Source organism: Sciurus carolinensis, chromosome 17 (genome assembly GCF_902686445.1).
Source record: "Sciurus carolinensis chromosome 17, mSciCar1.2, whole genome shotgun sequence".
Lineage (NCBI taxonomy): Eukaryota > Metazoa > Chordata > Mammalia > Rodentia > Sciuridae > Sciurus > Sciurus carolinensis.
In genome coordinates this window covers 50403305-50427740 of record NC_062229.1, presented here as the reverse complement: position 1 = coordinate 50427740, position 24436 = coordinate 50403305, and the positions used below count along the sequence as shown (strand labels likewise).

Here is a 24436-nt window from a genome sequence, read left to right as displayed (position 1 = left end):
AAAGATCACATCGACCTTGTGGGTAGTATTTTCTCTTTTGGTGACTGCCTGTTCTTAGCACAAATCTTGACAGGCGTCTGAAGACCTAACGCTTGAACCCCACTCTGCCACTCACTAGTTATGCTACTGGTCAGTTGATTTATCTGGGCTTTGGTTTCCTCCTTTTTAAAATGGGGTCAATAATATTCATTCATTCATTCCATTAAACTTACTGAATACCTACTATGTTCTGGGTTCTAGAGAAACAGTAGTGAGCTGGGGAAATGGGCACTCCTTCTGCCATTTTGGATTTCATGATTTGGCTTAACTCAAAAGGTAACTCAGACTCTGAACAGTTAACTGGTTCCATTTTTCTCAAACAATCTTACTCAGTTTCAAGGACCTCTGCTTGTCCTCAGACTCCTGGAAGAGCCGGGGTAGCAGGGACGAGACAACCCTTTTTTCTCCTCTGCTATGAAGGGTGATTTGGTACGAAGCTTGAAAAATGCTATAAGAACTCAACAAAATAAAAATCCCCCTAAAAAAACAAAAGGAAGAAGTAGAGGTCAGCGTTCTAGTGGTTCACATGGAAATCGTACAGCTCTCAGATGAAGAATTACTTCAGGACAAACAAAACGAACACCTAACTATCTCTCTTATATGTACATTATTTGATAGGAAGTAAAATCCAAAATTTGCTCATGACATGCAAATACTAAAATGAAGAAAATATCAAGCAAATGTTATATAAGATAATTGATATGTATAGCAAAGAAAACCAAATAAGCAACCAAACACTGTGATACATGCTGCTATCCCAGTGGCTTGGGAGGCTGAGGTAGGAGGATCGTGGGTTCAAAGCCAGCCTCAGCAAAAGCGAGGCACAAAGCAACTCTGTGAGACCTTGTCTCTACATAAAATATAAAATAGGGCTGGGGATGTGGTTCAGTGATTGAGTGCTCCTGAGTTCAATCCCCAGTACCAAAAAAACAAAAACAAAAACTAAGCAACTCTCCATCTATTACAAAATGTTGATATTCTGGTCAAAACAGTTTATCAGTGCTGTTGATTATTGATCTGCATAGACACAGCCTTTATCTACTTCACAGAAGACAACTCTGCATACCTCCCTCAGGCTGTTTATGATTGTTTATTACTTTCTGGAGTCACCACGCAACCTCCAACCACTTCACTCCACAGAGTAGGCTGCCCTGATAGATGGACAGTCAGACAAGAAGGGGCACAATGCAGAGCCAACATGCTAGAGCCCCCAGGAGTCACTGCTGGCTAATTTTCATTGGCCCGGCAAATCCTTAATCTCCCTCAATATATGACCCTCTGCAGAATTGAGCCTTGAGTAGTTTCCTGTGCTTGGACCAGAACAATGGAGCTAAACAAAAACTTCAACCCAAAAGGACGGTGTCCCCTAGGTGGAGCACTGAGGACAAGAGTTGGCACTACCACTCAAGATGTAAGCCCCTCAGACTTCTGTTAAATTCTGGTGCATACACACAGAAAAAGAATGGATAAACCAAACCTCAAAACATTTTGTAAGCAAAGCATTTAAAAGAGACTTTCATTAGCGTTCCACAGGTGTCAAGAATGTGTGCCAGACTTCAGCTTGTTTGTTTTGAGGTTGCCTCAATCCATGGCTGGCAAAATAACCATACCTCGGGTAGAATCTATGAGTGCAGAAATGGTTTGGGGGAAGAATTCATATAAGGATCAAAGCTAGCCAAAGTCAAAAGGTAAGAAAGTATCAGAAATTCTGTAAGGAAAAGCAAACATTCCATGTGCCTGCACCAAAATCCATAATCCCAAGAGTTAACATTTACTGAGAGTTTACTGTGTGCCCAACACTGTTTCGAAGACTTTACATGGATTAACTTGTTCAATCCTTATGATAATAATAGTAGGCATTCCTTTTTGACTCCCATGTTACAGATTAGAAAGTTAAGGCACAGAGAGGCTGGGCAATTTGCCCAAGGTCATATACCCAATAAACAGCACGTTCTCCTCTGTTACGATGCTCAGCACTAGCATTCACTATAACATATCCTATACTCTAATGTACACTGACAAATATCAGGGGCTAGATCTTAGAGTCGTGAATCTTTAGAGTCTGGACTTTTTATTCAGCGAGATGTGTTTTAGTCAGCTTTTCCCACTGCTCTGACCAACAAACCTGACAAGAACAATTTTAGAGGAGTAAAAGTTTATTTGGTGCTCATAATTTCAGAGGTCTCAGTTCATAGACAGCTGGCTCTGTTGCTCTGGGTAAGAGATGGCAGAGTGTGGTGGAGGAAAGCAGATAGGAATATGGCACCAGGAAGCAGAGAGAGCAGGTTCACCAGGAACAAACTATACACCAGAGGCATGTCCCCATCGACCCAGCTCCTCCAGTCACATCCCACCTGCCTACAGTTACCACTCAGTTAATCCCATCAGAGGATTAGGTTAAGACTCTCATAGCTCAATCACTGCACCTCCAAACCTTCTTGCATTGTCTCACACATGAGTTGTTGGGGGATGTCCAATATCAAAGCCATAAGATGCTACGCCATGGTTTCTAAGCATCAGTGACACAATCAGACCGGCCTAAGGAAAATGAAATTTCCCACCAGGATGCAGTATGGATGGAGGCTGGGATTGGTAAGGCAAGAGCTGGGCGATAGGAAACAAAGAGTGGCTGGGGGCCGTGCAGTCACTTCAGAGTCCCTGGGAGAGGTCCTAAGAGCCTGTGCTCGCCACAGGAAAGAATGTGAGAGGCAGAAAGTAACCAAAAGGAGAGACAGTAGCCTGTTGACTAAAATGTGACACACCACTGGACTCTTACATGTAAAACCTACCATTCAAAGAAGGACTTTTTAAAGCAAAAGCAAAGCAACTAATTACACTAGGATGACTGGCATGAACTGAGACTGTCCAAGCAAATGGCCACCTATTAAACATGACCAGCAGGAAAGACCCAGAAAGCTGCTTGAAAAGACACACAGATGACTGCTCTTTCTCATCCTTCCCCATCCAGCACACGATCCACTTCTTCCAACACCATCCTGCTCCGACATCCTCAGCTCTCTCTGTCTGGCCCATCCCACGGAGGTCAACCCACCACAGTCCACCTGAGCCACAAGGAAGGCTGCTGTAGGCTACACTGTCCTACAGTTCTCCACTCATCCCTGCCCAACTATCTGTGCTTCCCCTCAGAGCTTCTCTCTCCCCTCTTCAGTCCCACTTCCACTCCTCTCCTGTCCCCTTATTTTCCAGAAATGACCAAAGATGAATCAGGCCACTGCTGAGAACCCCTGACCCCATGACCTGTTCTTGCCACCTCTAAGTACAGCACCCCTCTTTCTGCCCCCATATCAGTGGGGTCTGGCCAAGGCTAAACCTGGATGGGGGAGGTCACCTTCTCTGGCCAACTGGAGGACCTGATTTCACTTTTCTGTTGTAGCCTCAACCTCTCCCTCTCTACTGGCTCTTCCCACTTAGCATACAGTTACATTTAAGCCATCTTAAAAAAAAAAAAAAAAATGGGGTAAAACCAAGCAGCAGGAAGTAAGCTTCCTGCCCCACACCCTACCTCACTGGCTCTACCTCCACTTCCTGCCATCCCCTGGACCACACTGCTAAATTCCTCAGGCCCTTTCACAGTCCTTGCCACCATCCTCTCTTGGACATGCCAAACAGCTGAGATTCCCTCCCCACGAAGAGGCTCCGCCTTGGCCTCGCTGCCACACCTCTGCTGGTTTTGCTCTTCCATGCTTGTCTGTTGACAGTCCTCACAGCAGCTGGACTGGCCTCTGGAAGGTGCTTATCAGTTAGTGTGGCTTGTTAAACACTCCAACAGATCCCAGCTTCTGCCCCTGGTCTGCAGCACCCAACACCCTCCCCACGCCCCCACCCCACTTTGGTCTGGGGTTTGCCCACCTCTGAGGCCATATCCCCTGCCGCCTTCTTCACTCCCTGCCACCTTCACAAAACTTTTGTGTGTGTGCGTGTGTGCGTGTGTGTGTGTATGTGTGTGTGTGTGTGTGTGTGTGTAGTCACTGCAGTGGCTGAACTTTATTGGAAAAAAGAAACTTTACAGCACATCCTGAGTGAGCGAGCTCAGGGGCTCAGTGGGCAAACTGCTGGGGAACCAGCTTGTAGTGGGTTCCACACTTTGGGCAAGCCGAGTCTCGCCTTTGTGCAGCCAGAACCAGATGACAGCACTGCTGTCCTCGTCACAGATGCAACCCACAATTCGCTTGTTGGTGATGGATGGGACTAAGTTAGGGTCTTCCTTGGTGCCTGAAGCTGCCTTAGGGGGAAGTATATTGTACGGGTCCTGTCCCTTCCTTGCAGCCATCATGACCTCCTTCTCCAGTCCCGTGGTCTGCTCATCATCAGTAGGAATACCACCTCCAGAAGCCATGGAGCGCCCGGCAGTCACCCCGTTGGGACTGCGGGCCCTCAGGGCCTGCACAGCCAGCACTCCCGCTCTGAGAAGTAACCCTGAAGCCATCACGCCTGCTTCAAGCAACAGCACTTTCGGGCACTTTTTTTTTTTTTTTTTTTTTTTAACCAGCAGGGGCTGCAGTATGTGCAGATCCCCATTTGGGATGCTGCTCACCTCAGTCTTCCAGTGACTTACTCCTCCAGTTGAATGGGAGCACCATGGGGACAGGGACCTTGTCCATTTCATTCTGAGCTACGTTCCCAGCACCTGGAACTATTCCTGGTACGTAGCACGTAGGCAACGAACATTCATTTAAGGAATGAATAGGCAACACATTACATTTTAAGCATCTGAGGCCACCTCCAGATGGAAACTTCTATGGGTCTACAATTACAGGAAATAGCCATCTGAGGCCAATCACGTTTTGAAAATATGTTTATCTGAGGTTCTGAAAACCTGTACACCATTTGCTATTCCTATGGTCTTAATGGCAAAGAAAACTGAGGCCTAGAGAAATGAAGGGAGTTGTGGGTCTAGGGGTACATTTCAGAAAGCATCACCATTAAAATGAGATTATTTGCAGCCCTTAGGTTTCCTTTCCGTCTCTTAACAAATCAAGTCAATCTTCCCCTCAGGACAAAGAAAAGAGGCAGCAATACAAAATTTGTTAATATCAGTACTTCTTAGCAAGGTAAAAAATGCCGTGAAACCAGACTCACCAAGACTAGGCAATGAATTTCCTTAAAAAACAAACAAAAACAACAACAACAAAAAAAAACAAGCATCCCCAAACAAACAACCCTGGAGCTGTCAAGTTGACAATCCCAATTTTACACTTTGGTAATACCAGTGACCCTGGAATTATAAGTGTGGGGCTGGGAATCTCAAGGGCTTATTAGAACTCCTGGGAATGTTCTGGAAAACCAGTTTTAGAGTCCTCATGGAACCCAAATCTCAGCACCACAGTCAAATGATTGAGGCAAAAGAACATAAGTTTTAAAGAATTTAACCAGGAACAGATGTTTCCCTTCACACCATGTTGCTTTAACATCTAGTATTCCGACTTTTCCTCCCCCCACCATTCCCTGATTTACATAGACTTCCAAAACATTAATGAAAGGCACTTTAACAAAATGTTGAGACGATGTGGTCAGGCACTGCTATCCTAGTTTTAACCCTTGATTTAAAAACCTTGTTCTATTCCCATGACTCCAGACCAACAAAAATATAACAAGGTCCTAATGGTATTTGAAACTCCCATGGTAAACAAAGCAGTTAAACTAAGTACTTGGGGATGGTTTTCATTACAATGTGCTAAAGAAATGAATGTTTTATTGTTCTTTTGTAAATACCCTGGAGAACCCTGGGACGGTTTTTCTGGAAGATGGAAATGATTTGAGAGTTTCAGATCTCATGAAGATATGTGATCCCTTTGAGTAATAATATGTTCTGGAGGGGGAAGAGGGAGAATTTTAAGAAATATATAGTTAAAAATTATTTTCAATGCTCATTACCCTTACATTTAATACTACATTCAGTTTCTGTTTATCACAAGTTACAAATGTACAGAGCATGAATGAGCAATGATGCTTTGTTCTGATGCCTTGCCTTTGTTTTTATTTTATATTCTCAAAGTTCTCTCCTAGTAGGACTGAGACTGAAAATGAATATAGCACATCTGATTTCATGTAGGTGACAGACTGCATTTTCCAAAGATGGCCAGGACAATACTCCTCATCTCATATGGTCACACAAGAACCTTGCTACACCCCCACCAAGTGGAGGAGTCTGTGTTCCCTCAACTTGAACCAATGTAGATCTTTGTGATGCCTCATGAGTAAGGTGAGAAAGAATACTCACCTCGAGGACCACTTAAGGACTGGTCATAAAAATCCCATGAACTTCTATCTCGTTCCCTTGGGATACTTACTCTTAGAACCCAGCTGGCATGTTCCAAGGATGCCCAAGCAGGTGGTGGAGAGGCCCATAGCTAGCATCAACTCTTCAGCCATGTGATTGCGCCATCTTGAAAGCGGATCCTCCAACCACCAGCAAGCCAACCACTTGGTACCACATGGAGTAGACATTAGCTATCTCTGCCCCGTCCTGCCCAAATTGCAGACTTTTGAACAAAATAAATGACTGCTGTTATTTTAAACCAATACGCTTTGGGGTGGTTTGTTACACAGCAAGAGACATCTCTAGAAATACAATAACGCTCACTAATTCATACCCATAGGCAATACCAAGCTGCAGTGATTTCTTGAAGTGTAAAATCCACTATCATCTATAAAAGATGCAGTTAGAAGCACCTTCAAATATGCAGAAATGTAAACAAGGGTAACACAAAAGCTCCCATGAAGTGGGTGTTCCAGGACTTGTTTTAATGAAGAGGTAAGAGCAATTTGTAATTAGCCTCTCAGTTTGTGATGCTGCATCCAAACTGCTGGAACAAACAGGTACCCTGAGGTAAACAAACACTGCCCCTGCAACGTGGTTTACATTATTAATCTGCTTAGCAAACCTGTAGGCAAACGTAGTCTCAGTTCTTGTTTATCACAAGTTACAAATGTGCAGAGCATGAATTAGTGATGATGTTTTACTATTCAAGAGTGACAGAGTGATGCCCATGTTCCCAGGCACAACTGGAGTCTGCAAGGGTCACAGAGATGTCATGCTTGAAGCTTAGGAAAAATCCCATCTGTGTTGTTCTGTAGGCATCATAGAGAGAAGCTTCCCTCGCCCCCTGGGGAGTGGCTCAGAAGTTAGAGAAGCAACTGCAGCTCATTCAAAATAAGAAGTCATTGAAAATAAACTTTCTACACCAACTGAATGATGAACAGTTCCATCAAAAAACTATTTCCACCAGGAATACATTTAAACATTTTCTTTGAAAATTTTCTATCTCTTCAGGCATTTTGTTCTTCTGACATCTACTCCCTGTATCCTCCATATCCCAGCCTTTCTGAAAGTTTAACTGCTTTCTGCCCAATAACTCCATAATCCCCACCAATAATACCCCAATCATCTAAATCAATAACATCCCTACTTCCCATCTCCCCGAGGCACCTTCTCAACCTAGGAATGATGCCATTGGGCTAACCAACTAAAGATGTAGAATGGGAGAAGTAATGAGATGGGAAACCTTGGTTTAATTCTGTTTTCTGGTATTGTTTAGGCTCATATTAATAATTTATTATTCAAATACTCAGGCCTCTTCCTGACATACATATCTTGGTTTATAGCTACAAATTATAGCACCACCCTCCTAATGGTAATCTGTCCAGTTTTCCATTGTTTTAAACACTTAGGCCAAAATTTGTTATGGTTTAGATATAAGGTGTCCCCCATGTGTGAGACAATGCAAGAAAATATAGAGGTGAAATGATTGGGTTATGAGAGCCTTAACTTAATCAGTGGGTGGTAGCTATAGCCGGGTAGGTATGGCTGGAGGAGCTGGGTAGATGGCGGCCTGCCTTTGGGGTATATATTTTGTCCCTGGTGAACAGAGCTCTTGCCATGTGCTGAGCTACTTTCCTCCACCATGCCCTCCCACCATGATGTTCTGCCTCACTTGGGCCCAGAGCAATGGAATTAACCATCTGTGGACTGAGACCTCTGAAACCCAAAGTCAAAATAAACTATTCCTCTTTTAATTGTTCTTGTCAGATCTTTTGGTCACAACAATGAAAAAAATGACTAAGACCAAAGTGATCCAAGAAGTGAATCATTTAAAGTTTAGATTTTTCTCATGTCAGATGTGTTCTACCAGAGCATCAGAAGGCAATGTTTATTTCTAACCTAAAAAAAAAAATTGTAAAAATAGCAACCCTTGAGCTCCAATTACATTTATTAAGAAAAGGGACAATAGTTACCCACCCACCCATCAACATCATTGTATTGGATGAAGACCGGAGGGAATGCTAAGAAGTGCCAGCAAAGCCACCAAACAAGAGCCAAGTCTCAGCTTGCCACCCTCCTAGTCCTGACCTAATCAGGATTCTAATGAGGGGGAAATCATTTAAAAGCAAATTGATCATAGAGTCACAGACTATTAGAGTTATTAGCAATCTTAGGGATTATGATTCTAGGCCAAAGGTTTCCCTTCAGAGAAAACCAAAAGAGGAAAAGTGGGAACTTCACCTCAATGACAGCTTATGTTATTTGGTGGTGAGTTTCCTTTACTGGAATCAGAAGAAAATTCTGGAACAGAGCTTTTAAAGTTCCAGATTTCTCCTGGAAGAGGCAAATCAGTTTCAGTAACTGAGTGTCTGGTGTCCAAGTGCCTTCTCCCCCTCCCCCAGGCCCTGGGGCCACCTTTGACACTGCTCGCTTGGAATCCAAGGGGATCTGGCTCTTTGACTAGGAGTTCTCCAAAGGCAGAAAAGGGAAAAACCTTACATAAGTTGTAATCCTGCTCTCAAAACCCTCAGGAAAGGCAGCACAGAATCACAGGCAATCCAAGTGAAAGTTTCCAGTGTCAGGGGAAAGATACCGCAGGCAGCTGAGCCGGCTGCCAGGATCAACTGCGCTGCTTCTCGGAGGAGACACCCCGCCCTCCACATGCCTCGAGGTTAGTCCAAACTCCCACTCTCATTATCTGTGCTGGATCCCAGACAACCGTGACAGACAGGAGGCTTCACGGAGGGGGGTGCTCAGCACCTCTTGACACGCAGATGGGGGGCGGTTCAACTAGTGCTGTAAACCCAGCGGCTCTCACATGTGTTCACTGGCGGTGCATAATTAGCACTCAAAACATGCTCCATCTTCATAAAAAGTGTACGCACACACATATACACACACCCTTCCCCCGCCCCCCATGATAACAGCAGATTCCACATTTGTCAACCTGTCTGCTGAGAAGTATGAGGTGGAAACAGGTGACATCTAACCCTCACCAATCATTTCCCAGAGGGGTGACTCAAGTTTCAACCACCCCAACCATAGAAAAAAGCTACTGCAAGTTATAGGGTTGGTGGGCAGGGCCAGGGGGGTGGGGACTGTATAAATGTCTCCACCCTCTATCTACTTATCCTCATGGGGTTGACTTTCAGGGACATGGTCCTGTGCAATTCTGATGGCCTGTCAGACTTGGAGTCACACAGTCCCTTGTTCCTTCATCCCACAGCTACTCATCGAGCACCTTCTACATGACCAACAGTGATCTCAACGTGGAAAGAAAAACAAGAAACAAACAATAACTAGGTACAAAGAGCATCTCCAGAGGTGACAAGAACTACAGATCAAAGTAAAATGGAGAGGTTAAAAAGAATCAAACACTAGAGTGGAGAGAGGGCAAGGGGAAAGGTGCTCTTTTACAAATGAGGGGGCAAGGTGACCTTGAGCAAAGATTTGCAAACAGGGTTCCAAGGAGGTATCTGGAGAAAAGAAGCCATAAAAATCATCTCCCCTGCCAACAGTTAGACCCATATTTGGCCACTCCAGCAGGATGATCCAATTCATGCTGAGCTGGGAGGTGACCCACAGTCCAGCAGTACTCAGACACCACACAGCCTGGGCACAACATGGAGATCGCCAGCATTTCACCCAAAGTGCCCCTTCTCTGAAATGAGGGAACTGCTGTGTAAATTCACACCTTTACAGATCCTCACAACACAAGGACTCTTGACTCCCAAGTCACTTTAAGTGGGACAATGAAACATTTATTGGGGAAAATAATACATTCATCAAAGCAAGTTTGGGACATTGAAGTAATCTGATGGACTTTTATTATTATTTTTTTTTTTAAAGAAAATATGTTTAATAAAAATTTAGGACTGGGGTTGTGGCTCAGTGGTAGAGTGCTCACCAACATGTGTGAGGCCCTGGGTTTGATCCTCAGCACCACATAAAAATAAAATAAAGGTATTGTATCCACCTAAAACTAAAACAAAGTATTTTTTAAAAAAATTTAAAAGAATTCCTGCAGCATAAAAACATTTAGGGTGCTGTAGTAGGCAATCTTCCTTAAGAGAGCCTTTAAAAAGCTGGAATTCTATGCACAAATGAACGGGAACGTACCATCACGATGTGGTGAATGCCACAGTCACAGGGCTGAGCTACAGATCCATTAACATAGTCTGAATCGTGTCCTCTGCTGCTAGGAATCACCTTTGGGAGGAGTGAGTGGCTCTAGAAGGGTCCAGCTGGTGGTCCTATTCTTCCTCCTGACCTGGGTGTTGGGGCTCTGGCACGTCATTTTGTGCAAGTTGTACACTCGTGATTTATGCACCCTCCTGTATGCATGTTACCTTCAATAAAGAGTTTTTCTTTGAAAGTGACAGTGGTTCCATTATGCAGATTTCTCATTCACCTCTGAGCTGCACAAGGAAAAACACCTTATCCTAATGTTAGATGAATGAGCACTTGTAACTCAGGATAGAGTTTCCAGCAATGCATCACAAATGATCACAGTGCTGAATCCCAATCAGGATGACAGTAAATAAGATGAACCTAAAATCTATTTGATGCCGCCACCCCCCCCAAAAAAAAAATCACTGTATGGATGAGGTTCCTGAAGGCCAAGATGGATGAGAAAAAGCACAGGAATAAAATTGTTCCATGAAATGTAAGCATGTGGGGGTGGGGAGCCCTATTTTCAAATGTATGTGATTTAAAACACACATGTATAACTAAATTAATATTAGAAGCAGAAACTTACTTATTTCAAATGTATTCCTAAAAGGTTATATCTTAAAGCTGGCCCCAAATTATGTTTTGGAGGATTTTTTCATGGAGAAATGGGAGATTCTCTTTAGTGACCTTATATTTGGGCACATATGCCACACACAGTTCTGGGCTCCACCTTCCCCTGGGGCTGACAAGACTCAGTCACAAATGTTTTGTGTCAATTCAACTTAGCAAACTGAAAACTGTTTAAATAAATGAATTCTGTATAACGGTAGTCAGATATGTCTAATAAGTACTTACAAGAAGACCAAGAAGTGAAATTTTTTATACTATTTAACTTGAATTAATTTTAATTTTTAAAACTGAAGCAGTATAGAATGTTTCTGTTCAACACAACTTTATTTTGTGGGATGTTTTGTTTTATTGAAAATTTTGCATCTGAACTGAGATGTGATGCAAGTGACAGGTTTTGAAGACTAAAAAAAAAAAAAAAGAGTAGATCTCATTACATGTTGGGAAGGATATACAAGGTTACATGAACTATATTAAGACAATTTCATTCTTTTTATTGCTTTTATAATGTGGCTATTAGAAAATTTAAAATATATATTTAGGTGGCTCATGCTGGATTTCTATTAGAGCAGTTTAAAAAGAAAATGCTATTTTTGATCAGAGACCTTAGGGGAGAGATTTAAAAAATGAGAAATCAAAGCTGGAAAAGAGGATCTACGTGAATATCTCATGAACAGCTATTGCAGAAAACATCCAGGGCCGGGGAGCAATAAAAGAAAGTAGAGGCCCAGGCAGAGAGAGAGGAGGGAAGGCAACCAGCACATCTTTTAAGAGTGGTCAGATTAGCTGGGGCTGACCCAGATAGCAAAGTAAATGCTATCTATGATCCCACAGCTGTCAACAAATCCAATTGACCCAATTTTTGCTGACTAGGTGTTGGAAACCCACTATGTCTGTTATTAAAGAATGACAGAGGTGCCGAGCACTCGCCTTTTGAGGGTGACAAAAGAGGGAGATTTTGATTGCTCTGCTCCAAATCTTCCCTCCGTTAGAGGTTTGAGTGAGGATGAGAAAACACAGTTACCCAGAGTATCTGGGCAGAAAGACTGGTTTTAGTGAACCAAGAAAATACAATAAAGTACTTGACTCATGGGAGTCTATGGTGATTCTGCACAGTGTTGGTGTTGGAGATGGAACTCAGAGCTTCATCCATGGGAGGGAAGTGTTCTAGCACGGAGCCACATCCCCAACCCAGTGACTAATTTATTTATTTATTTTTATGCATTTTTCTCAGTAACTCATTTTAAAAAGAGAGGAGACCTGCTGATGGATAGATGAAAATATTGTGGTGGGTGTGTGTTAATTAGAATATTTATTCACTGCTTTAAAAAGGAGATCCTGCCCTTTGTGACAACGTAGAAGAATCTGGAAGGCATTATGCTCAGTGAAATATGTCAGACACAAGAGGAAAAGTACGGTACTGTATGATCTCACTAGTATGTGGAATTTAAAAAAAAAAAAAAAAAAGCCCAAATTCACAGAAACAAAACAGTGGTTAGTTACTAGGAGTGGGAGGCAGGGAGGAAATGTGGAGCTGTAGGGCATAATTACAGGTCTGCAGGATAGACAAGTCTAGAGGTCTAAGATATATCATGAGCACTATGGTTATAATATTATATTGTGCCTTTGATATTTAAGAGATTTTATGCACTCTTGCCACAAAAACAAGGATAAAAAATGATGGATATGTCAATTTACTATAGTACCCATTTCACTGCACATAGCAAAACATCATGCTGGATACCTTCAATATATCTAATAAAAACAACTTTTTTAAAAACTCAATGAAAATAAAGAGAATGACCCTCACCCTCTGGTGACTACCTGTGATTACCTGTGGATTGTAAGTGGTCAACGGATTCCTCATTTATTTAGTACATTTTCCAAACCATGCTCCATGATCTAAAGAGCAGTTTGGCAGGGAGAGGCAAGGGGAAAGATCTCAAGCTGTATTTAAGACATCCTGAGGTTAAGTAAGCAGGTTTCTCACTGCAGACCTTTTCAGAGCTTTGACTCTTCTAAGGAGCATCATGAGAGCTTCTAAAAGATCCTCTGAGAAGTTTATGATGTACATGTCTCCCAAATACACTGGACTGCGGGAATTCATGGAGGAGCATCCCAGGGTGGGCACACATCCAGAGCCTTTTGCTTAGAAGAAAGAACTCCAAATCTTCAACTCTTTTGGCTTCGTTCTCAACCCAAAAGGAACAGACTATCTATTGTAAGCAATGACAGCCAAAACCTGGTGGCTGCTCCAGCATGTCCCTCACTAGACTCCTCTGGACCCATCTCATGACTGTAAGAACCAGGTAACCTCAGCTACCTATGGCCATAGCCGTGCCCCAGAGAAGCAGCCATTTGACCCTCACTTTCAGGGCTCCCAAGCTGCTCTATGAGCAACCCCATGACCAGGCGTCAGGCAAAGTGGTGGAAGTCTCAACACCATCCTCCTCCTCCTGACAGGGGAGATTGTGGAGACCACGCCAGGAGAGTGGCCAGGCCTCCTGAGGTGACAGTGTTGCAGACAGGTGACAGCATTCACAGGCACATAGCTGACACCTCCCTTAGGGACCTTCAGCTTCGCCTACAATTAGGCTCTAGAATAATCTATTTTTCTGAATTTGGGGCAATTTCTCTGCAGAGACCACACAGGAGCACAGGCCTGACAGATGCAGGCTGCCCACAGCAACAACAGGCCACCACTCTGTTCTTATGCCATCATAAGGGATCTCAAGTTATTTTTTTCTGATTTAACTATGAGTTCTTTCATTGTTATTTCATGTGACATGCCCTCTGAATGCTAAAAATTACATAAGACGGCAATGTTTTCCATGAACACGTTCTAATCCCCTGGTGGGATATTAAAATTCAGTTGCTTAATAAACAGTTACATTAGGAGAACAATGAAGATAATGCCACAAACCAATGGAGACGACCTTAAATTTTAAAAAACCAGACAAAACTTCAAAACTATCCTCAGAATAACACAGGAACACATGAGTTCTGTGGGGGAAAGGGCAGTGGGTTTTCACTGGAACCCAGAGATATTTTGGATCAGGCTTTGAAAAGATATGGACTGGGAGGGGCAAAGTCACCTAAACAGGGATCACTGTGACTTACTGGCCCTCCAGTGATGGCTGTTTCTGACTATCAGCCCCTGGGGCACTGAGAGCAGTGACAATTCCCCCCTGAATTGTCCCTTGGCATCACCCCCAAGCCTCCCTCCTGCCTCTGGAGCATACTTTCTGTCTGCGTTCTCTGCCCCGCAGTAAATGCTGGAATTCCCCGGGCTCAGTCTTAAGCTCTCTTCCTTCCTGCGTGATTTCATCCCTGACCACAGTTTCAACCACCATCCTTCAGCCATCGTCTCCGCTCAGACCTCTGCCCTGGACAGTTCCATACTCATCCTATCTCAGCAAAGCCCCCCGCCCTACCATGTCCTGCTGCACAAGTTAATCTGCCCAGTCCCCTCCCTCACTATCATGCCGTTATCTCCCAGACCACCGCTCCTGCCCCAATCCAGGCACTACCCACAGTTGTTCCAATCTTTCCAAAAGGTTGCTGGGTCACAAGAATCCTTCTCCAATGGCTTCCTTCCACTGCACTTAGGACAGGGACCCAAATCCTTAGCCTGGACTGAGAGCTTGGCACTGGGGACTCTCCAGCCTCATCCCATGTCACCTGACCACCCTTCATTTCTGTGGTCAAGCCAAAGCAACCTCCTGTCTGTCCTAAAACAGAAGGTGCTCCCTCCCACCACATGGCCTTTGTCCAAGCTATTCCAGTGCCCACAAGCTCTGCCTCTGATCTGGGTGCAAACACTTCAGGGACTGCCACCCTGGGCAGGATCCCTGCCCACTCTACTTCAGGGCACCCCCTCCCAACCTGCCATTATACATCTGTCACATGACTCTGCACTCATGTTTCTGTCCTCCACTAGAATGTAGGCTTCTTGTGACCAGGACAGGATCCACATTGGTTAAGGCATTCTCGTACTGCCACAGAACAGGTCTCCCAAGATCCTCTCAGAGAAACATGAATGAACCCTAACCCAGGGGCACTGGGGCATGGGTTCATGCAAACAGAGGAAAAACGAAGTGCAAGAATATAGCCCCTTTTCCAGGGAGTGATCAAGCCCAGCTAAAGACCTCCTGCCTCCCTGTAGGCTCAAGCTGATTTCAGCTAATCTCCCCGACAGAACATGAAGATCACAGGCCAATAAAAATAGCAGGAGGTCAGAGGATCAAGAGAGGCTGGGGTTGGGGAGAAGAACCTTATAAGAAAACAGAGGAACTCCGGACAGCAGTTTCTCCATCTTCTCCCCCAACATGAAAATCTAACCTTCCTCCTACCTCCTCTCTGCCCCTCAAAGGAAGAGGGTCTCTGTTTCCAAGTATGCAGCGGATGCCCCTATGGTCTCATCCCCCCCTGGCCAGTCTCCGTCTTTTATTATCTCTGATTTATATGAACTTTTCCCTCACTACTGGCACCTTCTAGTTTTAAAAAGACTCAAATCTCCCACCTTACAACATAATTTTCTTCTACCTGGACCTATTGCAGACATCACTCTCTCTCCTCTATACATTTACTCTTAAACTCTGGCGGGGTGACCCCACCACCATCACCCACCACAATTGCTCAGGCAAGACTGATCAGAGGTCTTGGGTGTCCCAAGTCCAACAGGCCCTTCTGACTTGAGTGATTTCCTGCTTTTAAAACTGTTATCTGTTTTTGTTCGTTTGTATCATAGATTAAACCCAGGAGCACTCTTTTTCTGAGCTATAACCCTGGCCCTTTTTATTTCTCAGACAGGGTCTCGCCAGATTGGCCTTGAATTTGCAATCCTCCCAAGTCAGTGGGATTATAGCTGTGCACCACCACACCTAGCTCTGGTTTCTTTTAAAAAAAAAAAAAAAAAAAATATATATATATATATATATTTTGTTGTTGTTGTTGTTGTTGTTGTTAATGGACTTTATTTTATTTATTTATATGCAGTGCTAAGAATTGAACCCAGTGCCTCACACATGGCTAGCCAAGTGCTTTACCACGGAGCCACAACCCCAGGTCTCTGGTTTCTTCTTGAAGCTTGCTTTTCCCTTAGATTCTGCAATATCCCACTCTTCCATTTCTCCCCCTACTTTGTCAAAGTTCTTTTTCTCTTCCGAGTGACACAAAAATATTGCTTTGTAACACACTGGAAAAACCTGTTCCTTTACTGCAGTCAGTTTGAAAAATTCTGGTCTAGATCTTGCAGTATTTTTTAAATTGATCTATGTGCTCACATTAAAAAACCAAGAGACTTCACGAGAAGAAGATAAACACCATCAACTTCCCTAAAACAAAGCAAAACAACTAACCAATCAAACAAGAAATCTCATAATGCTGGCTATGTATTTCTACCGGGCAACAATGAGCTGTCACTCAGCAGTGGCTGCCCGCTGGGACAGGCACGTGCCACCCAGATGACACATCCTCACGTTTCCTCATTGTCTTCCCCTGCGGGCCTCTGTGGGCCTCTGAGTTTACAACTGCATCTCCACTCCTAGCCTCCTCCTAAGTTCCATCCCCACAGCCACAACGGCCTCTGGAATGTTCCATCGAGTGTCTCACTGGCCCCTGACATGCCCATCACCAATCTTACCACCTCTCTGCCTGCAAATGGCTACTCACGCCCATCATCACAGATGACCCCACCTCATACCTCAGTGTCTCAGCATCATTCTGGGCTCCTCTCTCCCCTTCTGTGACACCAAGTCTTAAGGATCCTTCCTCCAAATTCCTCTTAATTCATCCATGACTTGACAAACTTTGATTTAGTTCTGGAGACACAACAGTGGATAAGACTCCCCCACCCAGCAAGACCTCTGTCAGCCTCCAGCCTCCAGCCTCCAGCCTCCTCCTGCCTTCAGGATGCCCTCATTTCCAGGATTCACCACCACCACGACCCCCATTCCATTTTTTTTTTTTTTAACCTTTCTCCCAACTCTCACCAGATTTGTCTTTTTTTTTTTTTAAACGTCACCGTTCTCTTGGTCTGGGGGTTGATGGGGACACAGTGAGGATAGGAAAACCTTTGTAACATCATTTTCTTTTTACTCTGAACCAACGTCTTGTGCTAATTAAGACTGTACACGGCGCTTATAGAAATCAGGCTCTGGATATTCCATAATCATCCAGAAAGTAAATGAGGAGTCATTTGTCTGTGGACAAGGTTTTACAATCCTGGGATTGTGCTGCATTAAGAGGAACCATTGAGATTTTAGAAGGCAGGTTGTGTGTGCAGGCTGGGGCAGCAACAGCAGCATTTGGGTGTCTGAAGGGCAGTGCATCTTGCTTAGTCCAGGCCACTGAGTTTGGGAGTACGTGTTCTTCAGGCACTAGACAAGGCAGGGATGGGCATCAGCCTCCCTGCAGAGGCTCAGTGTAAGACACACTAGTTCATAAGTAGATCATTTGAGTCATTGGTTCTACCACATAAGGGAGTAACTCTCAGGAACAGAGTCCAGTGCTGAAGGCCTGAGAGCACAGGTCGAGTCTCACCTGGACAAGAGCAGGGAGTGTGGTTTTCTCCTGTGGGCAGGATGAAGCAACTTCCATCCAGAGAACCAGACACCCAGGCCTGGAGCCCCAGCTGTGCACCAGACACGGGTTACCCACCTGCCTGTCATGCCCAACCTCACGTTCGGGCTCAGAGAGCATCACTCTCTGTCCACAGAGTGATGTACTATGCAGGACAGGTGGAATAGCCAAATGACCACAAGTGTGGTCTCAGAGTTTAAATCCTAGGCCTGTGGTTCACAGGCACAATTTTGGGCAGAATGCATCTGTGCCTCAGTTTCTTCGCCTGTCAAATGGTGATCCCCACTTGACTTCATAGGAGTGTGATAAGAGTTATGGATATAGTGCATGCAAAGCACCTCCCGTTAGGTTCTGCCCCATTAATACATAAATATGGGTCCCTGAATTTTTTTTTTTTTTTTTTTAATTTTCCTGTATTTCTGCCCTGGGACTCTATGCCATTTCCTGTATCTGACACACTTGAGCTCAGCTGAGTAGGGCCCTGCTCCAGGCAAGCAAAAGAACCTTGCAAGGACAGACCTCCTTTTCCCTTTGTCCATCCAAACAGGACTTGGAGTGCTCTTAGCCACAGGCCTTCGTTCATGCTCCTGCTCATGCCAGGACAGCACTGCGTGCCTCCCTCTGCCCCTTGGAGCATCCATCCCTCACTCCACACTGTCCCCCACACCTCTCCCCAAGCTTCCCCAGCCCACCTGGCCAAACAACCTTCCTGCTGCTTCCAAGTCCCTCTGCTGCCCACTGGGGCCTCTCCTAGGGAAGCACTGATCCAGGCTCCCTCAGTTAATGGTCCCAGCTCCTAGGCAGAGCCCTCATCCCCTCCGAGCTTAGTGTCCTCATGTCTAGAAGGAAGATGTCACCATCGGCCTGGCCTCTTGACAAGAATTTCTGTGAAGCACAAGTGAGAAAATGTATGAATGAATCTGAAAAAACTAAAGTGCTTTCTGAACATAATGCACTGTCCCAAGAAGCTCCAAAGACTGCCAAGTCACTGGAATGAGCATGCAGATTCCTTATTCTGTCCCTCAGTCTTCTTAACGTACCTCTGGGATCTCTGAAGAGTAGGAAGTCTCAAGAGACTACCACAGACCCACCAGCCACACAAGGCAGGCTCCAGATGTACCTTGGGGGACAAGGGCTCAGTCCTCTTCCCAGAGGAATTCAGGGGACACTTGCTTTCCCACAGACTCTCAACTCTTCGTCCCTTGAGCACTCAAGCTCTGGGGTTTGGAAAACACTCTCTCCATGTCTGCCTGTAACCCTGTGCTTTAATGTTCTGTGGTCTATAATAAAATTTCCATAAAGGCTGCCTGGCTGAAACACAGCAGGATAAACAAAACGTAGTAACTCAGAGCTTCCATGACTACAACCAAGAGAATGGAGTCACCTTAACACAACTTCACCCTCTGCAAAAAAACCACGCTGGAGAGGGGCTGTGAATCGTGGCATCTCCAAGCTAATTTTACACGACACAGATACAAATGACTGTTTTTCCTAATTATGAGAAATAATGAAATCTCCTCTCCCTCTTTCTATTCATGTTCTCTAGTCAAAGGTTCCTGCCAATTTAAAACATTTGGTGCAAAAAAATAATACTGGGACATTGTTCTTAAGGAAAAAAAATTTAATGGGCTTAATTCTAATATGCAGAGAAGAATATGAGCTTATCCTGCACAGTGGTACAATGAGTTAATTACCATCTCATCCTAAGACAGATCTACTTGTCACAGAAACAGGAGTCATTATTTCACACAAAATAATGACCCATGTAAAAAGTAATGACCGCAAGCTGTAGCAGTCAGTGTCACAGCTTCATCTGGCCTAACTGAATGGCAATTAACAAGTGTCACCATATATATGTAAACAGGGACCAAGCTATTCATTAAATATTTACAATGAGAAAACACAAATGGCATTTAGTCTACTTCTCAGGAAGCACCTGTGTTCTTCTACCTGTGTGATGACAGAAAAATTTACACACATAAAATTCTGCCATCCATGGAACAGTCACAGGTCCTGGAGAGGGGCATTTGGATTCCCTCTCCAGGAATACAGAGGTGGCATTTTCTCTAGAAATCGTGTCCAACAACAGAAAACAGGAGCAGAGGGAGAGACACCCAGTCACATCATTTCATCCCTCTTCTTGGGTTGTCTTGGCCACTGGCCCAGAAGCTAAAGCCACAGAAAGCACTGACAGTCAGAGATGCTGAATCCTTCTAAACCCTGGTCTTCGCTACTGGTAGGCAGGGTGGAGGTGAATGCTGGGGTGCATGTTGGGGTGACCTCAACACAGCTGGCTCCTCCAAGGCAGCAGTGATCATAAACCATGCTTCTGTTGAGAGGTAAGAGACTTGGGGATACACATCTGGTGACAAACTCCAGGTCAGAAATCTCAGAGCTGCCCTACTGTGCAAGATGTCCAGTCTGTCCAGATCTAATAATTTTTATGTGGAAGCTAACGTTACAAGAGCAGCAGAGTGAAATGGTGGGTTCTAAAATATATACCATTTCCAAATGTTAAAAACAGAATTCTCATGCAAGTACAGAAGGAGTATATGTCAATCATCTATTTAATAAATTACTGAACAAATCTTTAGATACTGGTGTGTATGTGCATGCACACACATATATGTACTGAGTAGGAAATAAAGATGCTGGAATAAAATCTAAGTAAAACCTGTTTGTGTTGATCAACTTTTTGTCACTGACCAAAATACCTGACAAAACAACTTAGAAAAGAAAAAGTTTATTTTAGACTCCTGATTTCCAAAGTCTCAGTTCATGGTTGACCAATTCTATTGCTCTGGGCCTCAGAAAAGGCAAAACCTCATGGTGGAAGGGCATGGAGGAAGAAAGCTACTCAGCTCAGGAAAGCCAGGAAGCAGGGAGAGAGCTAGGTAGCAGGGATAACATAATCCCCAAGGGCACACCCCCAGTGACCTACTTCCTCCAGCCATGCCCCACCTGCCTACAGTTACCACCCAGCAATCCATTCAAATTATTAACCCATCAAACGGATTAATCCACTGACTAGATCACAGCTCTCATAACCTAATAATTTCACTTCTGAACACTGCTGCTCTGCCATGTGAGTTTGGGGGATGCCACATATTCAAACCATAAGATTGGCTAATGTCCTCTAAGGTATAAAACCCATAACTTTTAGGTTATCTTCTGTTGGGCAGATGTCCATCTCTACCTCAGTATTAGAGGAACACAGCATCTGAGTGGTCCATAAATTAGACTCTGGATTCTTTAACACCCTACATATGCACAATTCAATGGCTAGTCATGTGATAATCTGGTTTGGTTGAGACCAAGACACTATGTCCCATGTTTTCCAAAAGCATATTTGATAAAGTAGATAGAGCCTCAGGTCCTTATCCAGATACTCCTCAGATATTCCAAGCATCTCGGTTTTCATTACGACACCTTCTTTCAGAATTGTGTCTCCTTAGCCTTCAGATCCTCAGGTGATTTCCCCTCTAGGAGCCCCCACCCAGTTGACTAGAGAATTGTATTTGCAACAATCCAAAGGAGATGGTCCCATTTACACAACATCTACATGAGTCAGAAAAACACTCCTGTTCTCAGACTTAGACGTGTGTAAACAAAACTCACTCTCCCCCCACCCTTCCTAAATCATCATCTGAGTTCTACCACCATCTTAGTAGAATTACCAGAAACTTTGACCTAAGACATCATCCGATTCCTGATCTACAGGTCTTGGCTCTTTCCATAAGGGTGGTTATTCCCAGGGCCTTTTGGGGTCTGGATACTCAATAAATGTTGTGGGGACAAGAAATGTCCTTTAATTTTCTGCAAAACTCCTCACAATAGCTTCCCACTGTTTTACTGCTGAGTGCTGGCTCTCTCTAGCCCCTTCTCTGGCCCATTTCTCTTTGTATAGTAGCTCTTCTGATCTTTTTTAAAAGCTAATCTTTAAAAAATTTTTTTTGGTTGTAGGTGAGCACAATACCTTTATTTTATTTATTTTTAAAGTGGAACTGAGGATCTAACTTAGTGCCTCACCTGGGTTAGGCAAGCGCTCTACTCCTGAGCTACAACCCCAGCCCCACTTTGGATCTTTTGATTCCATCAACCCACTTCTACCTCAGGCCTTGGATTGGAGGCTTCCCAGCCTGCCCCAGCGGCTACGTCACTGACTCGTCCTCATCTTCCTACCTCAGCTCAAGGCACCATCCAGATCCCTGCACACACTGGACCTGGCATCCACTCGCTCCTGGGCTCAGCTGCTTTCCTCCTGCCAATACTCATGGGCAGGTGTCTCCCTGCCCATCAAGACAACTCCAGGGAGGCACCACAGCTAGTTTGTTCTCTGCATCCTGGTACCTAGTACTATTCCTGGTCAATGCTATTTATTAGTGAATTCACTAACTGGCTCATTTGGCCCCAAACCAACCACACTTAACTGTACACTGAATTGTCAGTGACAGACTGCATATACCATTGTGGTATCAGAAGGTGATAATGGAGTGGAAATTTTCCTATTGCCTAGCAATGCCATAGCCACCCTAACATCGCCGAACAGCACACTCACATGTTTGTGCAGATACTGGTATAAATAAACTGACTGCACTGTCGGTCCTATAGAAGTATATCACACATAAACACATACAATCCATAAAATGGATAGTAAATGACAGTTACTGGTTCATTTAACATACCACATTTTATCTTTATTTTAGAGTATACCTCATCTACTTAGATAACCTTAAAAGTTTACTGTAAAATGTGTGCCATGTTCTGCTTGCAGCAAACTCATGCTCCATGGTTTTCATCAGAGAGGTTTGCACAGGTCGAGTTTCGGACCTGTACCGCGTAGGTTAGCCTACGTACACTCTGTGATGTTTGCACAATGAGAAATCTCCCAGTGACGCAGTTCTCAAACACATCCCCATCATTAAGTGACTCACAGCTGTACTCTGGAAGACTGGGTAAAGGAGGTCAAGATGAACATTAAGAAAGAACTCAGCCCAGTTGGGGGCAAGGACATCCCTTCTGCCGTAAATGTACTGATTCTCAAGTAAACCCTTCAGTTAGGCACAAAACCTCATATAGCATGAAAAAAAGCTCAAAACCAGACACATTTCTGGGTGGATACAAATTCCTTACTTCTAGGCAATTATCTCTGATATGACTGCAGGCCAGTGCCCAGAGACTCTGGCGTGTCCCCACGTCAGGAAAGGAGGGGGCTGGTGGCAACAAACATTGGAGTAAGGGTGGGATCTGGGCACTCACACCACCTTGAGGGTTTGAGAGCAAGTCTCAGTCGTGGGCCTGCAGGTCTGGCAGCTGTTAGCAACACTCTAGCCCAAAAAGTCAGGACCCAGGGTCCTGATGGCCTAGAGTGGTGGGGGCAGCCACCTTTGGTGAGTCAACTCTAGCCTGAGCCGTGAGTGAGAGGGGAAGCTCCCTAGGAGCACTGTTCAGGGGGTCTAGGTCACCGTTTCCCCCAAAGCCTCTGGAGTATGTCTGACCTACCCTAAACCTGTGTGCCCGCCTGGTCACTCAGGCAGACGCTCCATGAATCTGTGCCATCGAGTCCCGCCCCTAGCACTCACCTTCTTAACGAACTCTGGGATGATTTTTTGGTCTGTCAGGTGGTCTAAGGAGGAACAGCAATCTAATTCCAAGACGTAACCTTCATTGTGAAGATCAGTCTTCTGAGATCTGAAGAGAGAAATACACACACAAAGACTGAGATGTTGTATGATAAATTTTTTTGTTTGTTTTAAAGAATCACTGGCTGTTTCATGAACCTCCATTTTTTTTTTCCTGAAAGTAACTGCTCAACAATAATTTATGGTACACAACTCAAAGAATATATATAGTTCTATACCATAAAAAGTCCTTCAAGACATATGGACCATGTGGAAAACCTCACTACAGAAGGATAGGTTCAGTATAATATGGCTTATACAGTAGGACACACGGACACACAGACACACACACACATACACACACACACACACAAGTACACAGACTTCAGGAACATGTGTCCCATTTGTTTCCAGCTTCCAGGGAAAGACCTAGTATGACCCACTTCATGTCAATAACAGAAGTTACTTCCAGGCATGGGGTGGCATGGGGATGTCAATTCAAAGACACTTTAGCCATAAATCTCTCCATTTTTCACTTTTAATGAAGAGAACATAATCCTATATTGCTTAGAAAATTAATTTTAAAAAGACTTTCAAAGGGTTCAACCCCTAGAGGGCGATCTGGCAAAAATCTATCAAAATTAAAAATTGAATCAAAGAAAGACCATGAGGCAAAACTCCATGTAGAAATTCTGGGAAAACTCAATGTGCAGGGTGGTATGAACTAAAGGCTTTTGGACTTGGGGTCATGGAGACTCTCACCAGCATGCCCGGCCGTCTCTGCACACAGGGTCCCTCCCTGCGTCCCCACCATGGAGACCTGTATAGCTCCCAGCTCAACGCTGTGCCATTCAGGAGAACCAGCAGCAAGTGGTCACAGAAGGAAGCCCGACCCTCAGAGTCATCCCTTCTCAGGCCTCTGTGTGACACTAAGGGGGGGTTGGTCTAGGGAGTTCCTGGAAGCTACAAAGTTGTGGGAAATTGAAGGGGATTTCACTGGCTCAACCAGACCAAAGGCAACAAGAGGAGCAGTTAGAGATCAACAGAACCCACTGTCTCTCCAGGAAGGCTGGCTGTAAGGCGTAGAAATTAGAGACCAGGGCTCTGAACT

General features: G+C 44.4%; 1 protein-coding gene and 1 pseudogene across 2 annotated transcripts in view; both read right to left on the bottom strand.

Annotated features, from left to right (window-relative positions):
• Positions 1-24436, bottom strand: part of Rftn1 (raftlin, lipid raft linker 1) — a 201752-nt gene that overhangs the window by 70111 nt on the left and 107205 nt on the right. For both annotated transcript variants that reach the window (XM_047532384.1, XM_047532383.1), the window contains exon 4: positions 23287-23395. In XM_047532384.1, coding sequence (XP_047388340.1) covers positions 23287-23395 — 109 coding nt within the window. The remainder of the gene's footprint in view (positions 1-23286; positions 23396-24436) is intronic.
• Positions 4098-4486, bottom strand: LOC124969443 (cytochrome c oxidase subunit 5B, mitochondrial-like; annotated as a pseudogene).